Source organism: Leuresthes tenuis, unplaced genomic scaffold (assembly GCF_036924035.1).
Source record: "Leuresthes tenuis unplaced genomic scaffold, fLeuTen1.0.hap1 SCAF_13, whole genome shotgun sequence".
Taxonomy (NCBI): Eukaryota; Metazoa; Chordata; class Actinopteri; order Atheriniformes; family Atherinopsidae; genus Leuresthes; species Leuresthes tenuis.
Genome location: NW_027325367.1, coordinates 1,094,627 through 1,107,992, shown reverse-complemented (window position 1 = coordinate 1,107,992; position 13,366 = coordinate 1,094,627). Strand labels below are relative to the sequence as shown.

The 13,366-nt window shown below is 41.6% G+C and overlaps 1 protein-coding gene across 1 annotated transcript; it reads left to right on the top strand.

Annotated features, from left to right (window-relative positions):
• Nucleotides 1-5,002: 5,002 nt before the first annotated feature.
• Nucleotides 5,003-6,266, top strand: LOC140266954 (claudin-20-like). The gene has a single exon (XM_072362103.1). It carries the CDS (start codon nucleotides 5,357-5,359, stop codon nucleotides 6,170-6,172), a length of 816 nt encoding a protein of 271 aa, XP_072218204.1. The 5' UTR covers nucleotides 5,003-5,356; the 3' UTR covers nucleotides 6,173-6,266.
• Nucleotides 6,267-13,366: the final 7,100 nt, after the last annotated feature.

Sequence of the window (13,366 nt, the reverse complement as noted above, 5' to 3'; positions counted from 1 at the left end):
TTTACGATACAACTGGAGCACAGTTGTCTCAGTGAATCATTGATCTTCATAATGATGGAGGTTTTCTCGGGTTTCGGAGTATTCTGGGTCTTCCAGAGTCTGATATTCTGACCTGAGCTCCAGCTTCAGATGAGATCCAGCTCCTGGTGGATGGATCTATTGTTCCTCCTCAGCAGATGCTTGAAAGAAAATGGAAAAATGTTTTCAACACTATTTTTTTGTTAATTTGTATCTGATTTTAACACTTTGTGTTTTTAAAGCTTCAAATAATTTATCTTTATAAATGAGTTAAATATTTTGGTCTTTTTGTGCTAAAAATGAAGGTAATTAAGGATTCCAAAGGTAGCTAAACATGCATGTATAAAGCAGTAAAATGATTGATTTGCTTTAGTTAAACAGCACTTCTACTATAATGAATCTAAAGTTTTGTTGCAGCCTTTTACTGCTTTACAATAGTACAAAAAGCCTGATAATGGAAACACTTCAGAGCACAAAGCCCTGCAGGTATTCCATGTGTCCTCGCTGCAGAATGCTTGATTGGAAAAAGCTCTTCAGCAGATTGTTGAAGAACCGTTCATTTAAATCAGGTGTGCTCGACCAGGGTAGCAGAGAAAATTTGCATTTAGTTGCAATGATAGGCTGTAACAGCATACTGAAGGTTAATGTGAGATATGAACCGGGGCTGTATGCTACTCCTGTTTAACCGGTTCAAATCTGTAGCAAACATTGTGCCTGGATTACAACACTAAAGGACCCTGAGTCATGGTGTAAACAGTCTCTGCCCACAAGTCCAGGATTATCCAGTCATTTTACAGCTTTAATCTTTTCTTTAAATGTTAAATAACTAAATAACTGTAGAATTTTTACTAACACCAAAGGTCATCGCAGCCATTTCCTGAATAAGCTGAATATTTTGAAATTTGAATGGCTGAAATGGCACAAAGTGTGTAGGAGTAGTTAAGTGAAAACACAGGATGATAAAAGTGAAGAAATGCAGGAAAATAACACTATAATCGGCTGAGTTTTCAGCGCTGTAGCCAGCAGGTTTCTGGTTTGACTCCACTACTGTCATGTCAAACATACCCACATCGTAATACATTAAAACCCAGCTAAAAACATTTCTATCCATGTCTATAGATTTAAAGACATGTTTTTAGTTGAGTTTTACACAGAAAATAACTTAAATTTGAGCATTAAAGAATTGCCAGGGTAGAAGCTTGTTAGCCACTCCTGCTAGCTTGGTTCACCCCAATATTTTGGACACAGTAAGTCAGAGCAACACTTCTGGTAAAACATTTTTAATATTATACAGGATTAAATTACGTATTTTTTTCTTACACTGAAAGGTTTAACTCGATGTACTTCCTATGCATAACTTGACGTGAAAGATTGTCGTTGCAGTTATGCTCTCTGGCCACTAGAGGGCAATGAAAAAGCCGTTTATTGTAACTGACCCTAAAGGAAAGAAAACTGAGATTACATGGGATCAAAGGAGCATCAATCTCAACCCCTCATCCCAGCAGGGTGCACCTAAAAGTAAGTGAAGATGTTTCCACATCTAATATTCAAATTAAAGGGTGTGTTCGATTAGCAGGATACAAACACAGGCTCAAATAATCACACCATTTATTTACACTTGAGATCAATCTTATCAATCAATTTTTAAACATTATTTGCATATTTTATTTTTTTTATTTTATTACAGTATTTATTTCCTTTGAAACTCTAAATATCCATAAAATATGTCTGAATTTTGTGTGGATCAGTAAAGCTCTATGAGCTGGAGCACCATAACCTTAAATTTGACCTTCTTCTTCACCTTAAAACCAGGAATTAACCATAAAAATAGATCTTTACCTATGAGGATGGTGAAGCTCTGAGGAGTCGGGTCAAATAAAGTCCCCGCTGGGATCAGTAAACCTGAACAATGTGACACTGATAATGTTTATTATCTCCTCTGGGATAGAACGCACTGCTTTTTCAAGGGTTGAGACTTGGTTTCGGGGTTGGGGGGAGGACCAAGTGTGGGTCGGGTGTCCAGCTGCGATGGTTTAGGCTGAAGTTAGAGGCCTAAAGCTAAACCAAGGCCTGATCCTGAACATTAACAGTCTGCCGTATGAGGACCTGCTTTGAGTCCCCACAGTTTGTGTGCGTGTGCACGTGTGTGCACGTGTGTGCACGTGCAGCAGAGATGAGGCACTTCATTTAAATTCCCATCTGACTGATGGCTGATGGAGGCCCGGGGGAGGGGCTGTTTCTGCCAGATGGTTTGATTCAGCCCCAGACTATTATCACCACAACAGAGGGGTCAGAGGTCAAACTGTCTGCTTTAATGTGAAGCTAATTTCAGCCATTTTGCATTAAAGCTTCAGGAATCACAGGTTTTTACAGTCGGTGTTAATAATGTGAGGAAGAAGGAGGTCTTCATGTTGAAACAAAATGTTTTTTTATATTTCTATCAAAGGAAATCATTCAAATTAAATCTTATCTTACCTAAAAATGTATCAGAATATGAAAGAAAACACAAGAACAGACCAGTCTGATATTATTCATCACAAAAAATCTAAAGTTAAACAAACTTTAAAACGTCAGGAAGAGAAAATCTTAAATAATTAGAACAAACAGCCTGAAAAATGTCTTAATTATCTCTTTAAAAGGCAAAGTCCTCAATCAGTTCTGCCATTTAATCTGTAAATCCACGGAAAGGTTAATCAATAGCCAACATTGATCAGACTGATCAGTTATCAGTTGAAAACAGAAAAACTGGTTGATGCAACAATTTCAAACTGAGCTGAAAATAAATACAGATGATAGTAAAAACACTGAAATATCACGAATAAAGGCGTTTTCTCTTCAGTCAACACAAAATAACTCATTTAAAACAAAGAAACCAAAGAAGTAAAACAGACAAATATAAACATAGATAATAAATAAATAAAATACAACGTTATCTCAACATTTGAACCAAAAGTCAACAAAGCTTCTCATTAGTTCATGAAATATTAAAGCAGCAAATAAACACACAAACAAAAAAATTAAAATTAAGCATAAATTAATAAAACTTTAAGAACCGGAAACAAAACCTGCAGGAATAAAACAATAAATATGTAAAATAACTGTGAAAGAGACCAAAAATAAACAGAAAACTGAATGAAAATTAGAAACAAAAAGATAAAAATGATAAAAAGAAACCGTAAAACCTGTGATGAAACAACACGGCGACATCAACGCTCCACATTCAGGTCGCAGTGAAATGAGAAGCTGTTCCTTCGTCCTTCTGCCTGTTCGGCAGCGTTCAGGCCGACAGCCGCAGGCGGCGAGTCAAACCTCCAGAGATGTGTTCTGATTGAGCGCCGCCGCCTCGTCTCGCCGGGCGGCGGCCTGCAGCTGATGTTCAGGATGTTCAACACACTGCGGCTCGTTCACACAAACGAATAAAACTGATTCATTCTGTTTTCTATGGTCTTTATATGTTTATGTATATTTTAAACAGATTTTTTTCTCCTCACACGCAGATTTTAAACCTATTTATGAATAAATGTTTCCTGGAAAATGTCTGAAGATTTACGCAAAAATCTTTTTGTTGCTTCTGTCCAGAATGAAAACCTCAGAAAACCTCAGTTTATAGACAGGAATAAATCGGTATAAATAACAGACTGCAGCTGTTGTCACTTTAAGGGATAAATCCTCCCTTTAATGTGCTGAAATTCATCTGAAACTTCATCAGAATTTAACATTTAACATCTGGCTGCTGCTGCTGCTGATGAGCAAAAAGCATCTCATAATATTTAGAGATGTTCTTATTAAATTCTATCTTTATTTATTGATTACAGGACAATAACGGAACCAGGAATAAACGGAGGTAATGATTTGAATTGCTTCTTTCATTATAGTAAAAATAAATCCACATTTCACTGATGGTCATCCTGTCATCATCCAGAACAGCTCAGATCATCGGCCCGAGCTTTAAAAAGAACCACGAACCCAACCGGCTGCTGCAGAACCTCCATCAGAAGCTCCGGTGATGACGTCACCGCTGCATCTGTGGTGGGAAACCGAACGTCTGTGTTTTCTGTTTGTTGGGAGTTTTTGCATCAACTCAACAACATTAATTACGCGGGGATGATGGTGGAAACGCTCTGGAAAGTTGTCTTTTCGCACAGCGTTTGGAGGAAATGTGTGTTTACAGTTTGCAGCTCGAGTCTGAGCAGGTCTGCAGGATTATGGTAATAACAGGCTGCCGGGTCCCATCACCACGGAGCCGGTGGGCGGGCTGCGGACGCTTATCAGCGCGTTGCAGTGGCCGATTCTTCACACGGTCACATGACGGGCGCCACCTTGATTCACAGCTCAGCGGCTTTATCACCAAAACCAGATTTTGGGAGAACAAATGACGCTGTCAGCCGTTGGAAGACCTGCAGATATCATCAGTGGAAGCCAGTAATGAGCTTTTACCTTCGCGCTCAATAACTCCAGATGTGGCGTTGGATTTTTAAACGTTCGGGAAAGTCTGAAAAACCGAGCCGAGGAAGCCGAAACGACCAAAATACGGGTACACGGCTGCTCTGGTGAGGAGGCGCCGCGTTTCAGCAGTGAGCTGCGCTGACGTACTCGCCATCAACTCATCAGATAAGAACGCTGCTCTGCGGCTCCGTCAGCCGGTGACCTTCAGGTTAGGACCAGAACCCGTTTCCTGGAGAGTTCCTGAGCTCAGACTGCAGGGACAGAGCAGAAAGGGCTGCTGATGCTTCTCCAGGGCGCAGAAAGGGATGAAACTATATGTAACGTTGCCAAGGAGACGGCAGGCAGAGGGGTGTTTAGAGGCTGTTAGCCCACACATCCAGGGATCACTTCAGGAGACGCAGCTCAGGTAGGACTTCGGCTTTCTTTCAGACCAACTTCAGGAGACAAAAGCTGCGTCCTCTTGCTGCAGATGCTGGGCTCCATCAGGAGGTTTTTGCTGAGTGAATCAGGAGAAATAACTTCACTCAGGCAGAGCTCGTAGTTTCTGCTCTCTTGTGTGTTTCTTGCAGCTCACAGGGAGCGCCGCTCAGGGACACTGCAGCTTTAAAAGGACATAATTGAGTGTCAATGATCACCACATCAGCTGCAGAGTAACTAATGCGGGCGATCATCGAGCTCACATGCTGGAAATACATCAGAATCTGGGGGAGAAGCAGATTCCCATCAGCAGCCTCAGCTGTGCGTCCGTCACGCTTCCGCGCTCACTTCAGTTCTCATTTCTCCTCTGGCTGCAGCCCGCTGGAGCCTGCGCTGAGGAATTATCTGCTGTCAGGACCTGTCGGGACGCCGAGACGCCAGCAGCGACCGGTGCTGGACCGGGGGGGGCCGAGCCATGCTGTCCGCCGCCATTCAGATCCTGGCGTTCGCCCTGGCGCTGCTGGGCGTCCTCGGCACCACCGTGGCCACTTTGCTGCCCAACTGGAAGGTGAGCATCAACGTGTGGACCAGCATCATGACCCCCATCTCGCAGATGCAGGGTCTGTGGATGGACTGCGTCTGGTACAGCTCCGGCGTCTTCAGCTGCACCATGAAGAACTCGCTGCTGTCGCTGCCGGCGTCTCTGCAGCTCATGCGGGCCGCCATGGTCCTGTCCTGCATGTTGGCCACGTTTGGACTCTGTCTCGCATCCCTGGGGCTCAAATGTACCCGCTGGGGGGGCAGCCACAGAGCAAAGGGGCACACGGCTATTGCCGCAGGAGGCTGCTTTGTCCTCGCGAGCCTCCTCTGCCTGGTTCCTGCATCCATGTTCACCAACGAAGTCATCACCGCCTTCCTGACCACGGACCTGCCCGACAGCAGTAAATATCAGCCCGGAGGAGCTCTGTGTGTGACGTTTATCTCTGCTGGATTCCTCCTGGCTGGAGGGGTCATTTTCTGTTTGTCGTGCCCTGGAAAAAGGTCGAGGCGGCCGGACTTTGCTTCCTCCGCCGACTCCGACAGATTTGAGCTGAACCGAGACGAGCAGCGTAGGCGGGAGCTGCAAGTGGAGCGCGAGAAGCCAAAAAACAGGAAAAACAAAAGTGTCAAGCTGCAGACGGACGAGGTGAAGCAACCTAAAGTGGACCAGGAGCTGAGGTGCTGCTCGTCCCCCTCCAAACTCCCTCAAAAAGACATCAAGGACAACTACAGCCTCCAGGAGTACGTTTAACCCTCACAGCCGAGTGCTGAAATGTGGAGCTTTCAGCCCAGACTTCTGGCTCATGTCGAGGGGGAGGTGGGCAGGGAGAGGTGTGTGTGCGAGGTGGGGGGGGGGGGGTAATTACTAAATGTTGGAAATGACAGATTGTAGATTCAGCCGAATGCCTCAGAAGCAGAGAGCGGCAACTCTGTGAGGGGAAAATCAACTGCAGAGGCACCAAACCCTGCAAATCCTTTAAAAACTGTCCGCTGAACTGCTGCAGCTTCGCTAAACCAAAGGTCTGAAGGCAAAAAATAAACCCTGCTGATCACACACACATTTAAAGTCAGACTGAAATCTAAAAGCCATCATTTTCCAGCTGCAGACGCCATCTGAGATTAACTGGCGCTCTGACAGGGCCGGCTCAAAGCTTTCTGGGGGCAGGGGCACCATCTGAATGACAACACCTACATTTTAAACGCTGTTTTATGAACACATTTAAAAATGCAAAAAAAAAAGAAGAACTGTACGATAAACACTCATTTTATTTGTGTCCAGAGCCTAAAATCCCACATAGAATCCAAATATCACAGAATTTTCTGGTACTCACCATCCCAGCTCCATCCTGTGGTTGTGGACACATTTTAGTTTGGACCAAACTGATGGACTGACACCACCTTCCACATTTGAAATAGTTTTAAGAACCTTAGAAATGTCAGATCTTGTAAAAACAAGAACCCAGAACTGATGTTCTTCCAAAGAACTCTTGCTAACTGCAGAATGGTAGAACTGTTCGATTTTCACATTTATGTGAATTAAAACGGAGACTTAAAATTAAACTGTGGCCTCTAGGTTTCATGAGAAGTGAGAGCAATAACTGGAACATCCAAAGCCAGTATTTCACAGCCAGCATCACTCCAAATTAACTCTAAGAACTATGTAACTGTGACATGTCTATAAAACATTTAAAAGTTGTAAAAAATCACTCAAAAAATGTTGAACAAAGGGTTAAAATCACAAAGAAATCTGTCCAAAACTCCAGAAATACAGTTAAACATGTTGATGACTCATCCTGTACTTGGGGGTGTGTACGAACTTTTCGTCCAATTAAAAGCACTTTGACACATCAGGCCACTGGAGATGGCCAATCAGAGCAGACAGGGCCTTTTGGGGCGGGGTCAGCATCATTAGCTTTTGTTTTTACAGTAAAATGGAAACATGTGGAGGTTGCAATGACTCCACAAACGGTTTCAGGGAGTTTTATGAGTACTAAAATGTCAAAGTAAGCAAAAAGGACTTAAAAATAACACAAACAATGTCAAACATATGCAGAAACGACATATTAACAACAACAATAACCTCATTCATTAGATACTTTATATCGTTGCTTTAATTTCATTATTGTCTTGTGCTACATGTTAGCTGAACTGCCCTCTCATTTGAAGTTTTCACCTTTTTAGTCCAGGATTCCATGTGAATTATGGACCCTGTGCCTCAGAGTTTGTTGTTTTTGAGTTTTTGTTGTTGTTTTTTTATTTTAAAGAGAGTAAAACTTCTCTGCCACAAATGGAAAAAGGATGTTTGGGCCTGGTGTGTAGTCAGTTTTCTTAAAGATGTTAAAACACACAGAGTAACAGATCAGTTCAATACTGCTGTTGGCTACAAATATGAAGTTTTTGCCTGAAAATGTGACCAAAGCAGTCGTGATTAATTCGATGTCACATGAAGTTGGCCTGGTCGTTAATTAATTTGATCCAAGTTTCTGTCATGGACTGTGATTTGTTTCCAAAATTAGCTACAAAAGCTGCACGTTTTCAACAAATAAAATCCGAAGGCTGAGTTAGAAATGTATAGCCTATCATGAAGATTTATGAAGGAACAAAGCATTAGTTTCATATTTTAAATTCTCAATGTAACAGACTGCTATTTTCATATTTTCTGTTGAAATAGAAGCAAGGGAGGTCGCTGCTTCCCAAACAAACTCTGATTGGTCCGCTCTGATTGGTCCGCTCTGATTGGTCTGATCAGGCTCCGCCCATCATTCTGCATAATTTCAGCTGAAATTTTAAATTTAAGAAATGCATATTTTAAGAAGCAGGAAGTGTACTCCTCTGAATGCAGGATAAACCATCAACATTTATACTAAGAATGTTTATTTCATTATTTTTTCCAGCCCAGATACTGATGTGTAGTAATTCTGGAGCAAATTAAATATTGATGTTTCATTCAAATATGATCTAATGACTAACTGACCGGACCAGTAGCATTTAAGTGGAAATTTCTCTAAAAACGAAAACTTTATGCTTTATATTTATAATTGGTACCAAATCAAGCAGAGATGTGTTAAAAATGTGCTGTAATTTACAGCAATTTTTTAGGGAATTCTGAGGAAACTTTCCAGGAGTTTTGTTGGAAAAGTTAGATTCGACAAAATGTTTTAGCTACGATGTCCGGTGACGAACTACAGGAAATTCACGGAGTGCATGTTGCATTATTATCTAAAGCTGGTGCCGGTTCTCTGACGTCTGCTTTGGGCCTGAAACCATCAGTGTGTGCATGTTGTCTGTGCTGCAGATGCTGTTTGCAGCTTACAGTGAAGAAAGCCTGTTATTAGACACTGTGTCTGAGGTGATAAAAGCATAACTGAGCTTCTTTAACTCAGTGTTGTTGGAGGTTTAAGCAAGTCCAGATCCAAACTGTCAGGAAAAGACGACATCCACGCCGTCTTTTCCTGACAGTTCGGGGGGAGGTGGGAAGTGCAGAGCAGCGTGGAGAGAGGTAATGATGCTCTTTGCTTTCCCATTATCTTCTCAGCACGGTTGGATGCACTCTGCACACACACCCCCTCTGTTTCAGCTGTATGAGGAGGACATGCAGTCTTTTTCGAGGTGAAACATAAGCACAATGGAGATGGCGCCTCCACAGTATCGAGTACATTTGGTGGTCGAAGTGTCCTCTAACCTGAGTGAGCTGTCAATCACTCCTGCCAAGAAAAAGAGGCCGCTGAGCTAAACGCCCACAGCTGCTCTCAGAAAAAGCTTCAAACCTGCAAAAAAAAAATCTCAATGTAGACAAGAAAGCAGTTAATTTGTCAGCATTTCACCATCAAATCTGGCAGTTCATGTGGAAAACGGGACACATTCAAGCAAATGGAAAACTCCAGCTGAGAAAAATCAAAGCCTCGTTTATGAGCTTCTGCAGATGATATTTTTGCTGCTTCAGGACTCATGTTTCACCTTTATGTCATAAAGAAAAAAGCAGGATTTCATGTCTCATGAACTAACGACTTTCATGATGAGCTCCAACTTAAAACACCTTGAGCTCAGAGATCACAGCTTTTCTTCACTCATACAACACATTTTTTATTTACTACAACTTTAGATCTGGTGCAGTAAATTAACAACATATCCTCTGATTATTTATTCATCTTTCCACCACCAGATTATGCCTTCATCTGTTTAAAAATGGAGCCAATAAAAAGCGGATAAATTAAGCATTACATTGTTGAAAATGCGGAAAAGCATGTTAAAGTTTAAATGTTAGAAGCTTTGTGCTGTTCATTATCTTATATGGGATAACAAAGGGCTTTGGAAGAGGGGAATGTGATGTTTCATGACAAAATACCCAATCCAAAACTCAATTTAAACAGGGCTCTCAAGTTTTGATGCAGGCTGTACTTTGCGCTCGTACAGGTGCTTCATTAGGATAAAAAAAACAGTAGATCCAATATGTTTGTGTTGATCGACAGGTTTTGAGTGGATGGTGATTACATTCTAGGAAACAGGTAATAACCTAATAACGTTTTGAGTCTTATTTACACTGAATATGAGATGGTTATGTTAACCTTTGTTATGAGCTAACGTTAGCGTTATGTCCCTGCTGGAATCGTACCCCCTGCTAACATAAGCAGTTGTTTCCTTGAGCCCAGCAAAGAGCTGGTGGTACCCTGGAACCGTTTTTCTGGCCCAGAGACAGTTCTTTGTCAGTGGAAACAGAAGACACGGTTCCAAACTAAGCACTGGAACCGATTTGGTGGAAAAGGGGCATCAGAAGACAACATGGACAGAAACTCACAGCCAGCAGTTCAACATCTGGGGACAAAATTAATGTCCCCACATTTACAGAGGTCCCCATAAGGTGATGTGCTGTCACACTAAGGTCCCCATTATGTCTGAAAACAAGAACACACACATACACACTGATCGTTTGGCTGCAGTGACGCTGAGCTCCACCAGAGGGCAACATTATATTACTTTATGTTGTTTCCAGTTAGTGCTGCTGCTTCAAAGCTTTATTTCAATCCATCAACACACAAGTTAGAAATAAAAGTAAAGATTAAAATAAACAAGTTTAATAAATGTTTGAATAAGTAAAGTTTAACTTAAGTTTACTTAAATTAAGCATTGCATTGTTTTAAAATGTGGAAAAGCATATTAAAGTTTAAATGTTAGAAGTTTTGCACTGTTCATTGTCTTATATTTGATAAAAATGCATTTGGAAGAGGAGAATGTGATGTTTCATTACAAAATACCCAATCCAAAACTCATCCAAATGCATGTTAGCTTCCCAGCTAATTTACTAAATCTAACTTTAAAATGAAAATCCTTCGTATACATGCTAACATTCTCATGGAGGGTAACTTCTCTTCATCATTAAGGGTTTTCAAGGGTGTCCAGATGTAATATAAATCTAAATAATAAGTTCACTTAATAATCAGCTAACTTACAGATTTTCAGTTTTTCTGTTTGTAAACTGAATGTCAAATTAATATTTACTGATGAAACCATTTTAAAGATGCAAACTCTGTAACGGTGAATGTTTCATTGATGAATGTCACAGCTTTTTGTTGCTGTTTGATTTACACACCAACGTGTCTTTGCATTTCTTTAGTTGAAAAGGAAAGAGACATTTATATTAAAAAGGTTTAAAGAGGCACAGCTGTATCACCACTGAATAAAAGCCTTACAATAAAACGTGTACAGTTTTAAGTTTTATTCAATAATTCATGTCTCCGCTGATGATATAATTAACATGTTTGTGGCTGACTGGGAGCAGGATGACCAGATCCAAGCAAACGAATGAGGTACAAAGACTATAATTGTGTGGGTCAATCTGGGATAAATTACCAATCCTGAAAGTGAGTCTGGATGCACATAAACTGGTAGATAATATAGATAAACTAAATAATATGGTTGCATGTATGAGTATATAGATATACAGTATATATTTTAATTCATATTCTTTTATTCTTTTTGATTTATATAATATAATATAATATCTCATAATATATATATATATATATATATATATATATATATATATATATGATGAAAAAGATTATCAGACAACGTTATCCTTTGCCCGGATGTGGATCACCGGGCCCAGGCCCGGGGGTTGGACCAAGGGGGTCGGGTGCAGTGTGAGTTGGGTAGCAGCTGAAGGCGGAGAGCTTTGCGGTCTGATCCTCGGCTACTGAAGCTGGCTCTTGGGAAGTGGAACGTCAACATTTTAACAGCTTCAAAGACCGGTCCCTGTAAGGTAAAGATGAGAAAATAATTAGATGTGGGGGGGAGGTAACAGACATTTGGCTCTCTCTGACCGATCAACTCATACCATGAGACTGAACGTGTGAGGGTGGTCACAAGAATGCACCATACTGTGACACAGAACAGAGAATGGGGTGTTTATAGCAAATAGAGGTAGGTTTAAATTACACAAAAAGGTTTCCCTCTTAGTTTGCATACATGGTGCATATGGTATCAAGGGTTGATCTACAGAGAATTCACTAATAGACCAGGTTGCCCATAAAGTTTACATCTGGTTCTCTCTGACTGATCAACTCATACCATGAGACTCAACTGCAGGGGGTCGCAAGAATGCATCATACAGTGGCACTGAACAGTAGGAACAAATGGCCAGGGGTCATAAGAATGCAAAGTACAGTGTGGGAAAGAATCAAGTGTTGCTGTCTCAGTCCACAAGTAAACAGAATCAATACATCTGTTACTAACCGTAGGATGGGTGTAGACTAAGTGTGAAGAGCAAATGGGTTGAAATTAGCACTTCAAGAAATTTTTAAAACACTCCCTTATTTCTATGGAGGGGGATGTAAGACTATATAAAATGGTTCAGGCATTTACCTCGGGGGCTCAACCGAGGCAGGACAGGAATCATGGACTCTGGTACGCAAAAGTCTCCTTAAAACTTTAAATCTTTAAATCTCTTAGGTCAGTACTTGTAATAGTAAAAAACAACTTTTTTAGGACGGAAAACAAGAGCTGACATCCATACACAACCACCCGGCGGTTCTTTGGGCCTCTTTGGAGTATTCAACAGTGAGTAAAAAGATCTGATGATAAACATGAATGCGTGTATAATTATATTACCACATCATGACAGAGTGTTAATTTCCAGAGTTGGATGCGGAGGATCTGGCTGACTTCATATTGACGCAAGCCGATTTATGGTAATGTTTCTTTAACTTTAATAACCTTTAATAAGTGAAATGTTTCAATGAAATAACATCAGATGTAACCGTTTACAGATTTATTAAACAGTGTGGAGCAAGGGCTTCCCCGAAAGAAGAACCCAGCCGTGTTTGAGGGAGATTTGACTTTCATCACACCGAGCGGGGGAAACTGACTTTCCCTGAATAAATCTCGGCTACGACGAAGACTGCTCCCTGTTCAGCACAATCAGTTTTCAACAGAGTGTCCGAGTGTTACTACAGAGAACGGGCAGTTGGAATCATCGGTGTTACACACACCACCGAGCATACGTTTCTCCCCTCGAATAATACCGCGGCCCGAGTCGCCAGTGAGCGGCTTCAACACCGAGATGGTTGCGGGCGAGGGGGCACGGGCTGTCGGTTTACTAGGCTGCATATCGGCGCAGCTATTAGAGGCGCCAGGCCTTGTTCGCGGAGAGGAAGGACCCCTCGCTAAACAGCCTGATCTGCGGGGTAAGTTTTCTAGTCTAACTGACCACTCAAAGCGCTTCACTACATGCCACTCATACAGCACGTCTTAAGATACATAACTACGTGCTTTCTAATCATTCACACACATTCATACCCCCAATGATACACTGGGGGAGCAACGTGGGGTTCAGTGTCTTGCCCAAGGACGCTTCGACATGTATCCTGGGGAAGCCACCGAACCACCGACCTTCCGATTGGTGGGCGACTGCTCTTCCTCCTGAGCTACAGCCACAATATGTGACGCA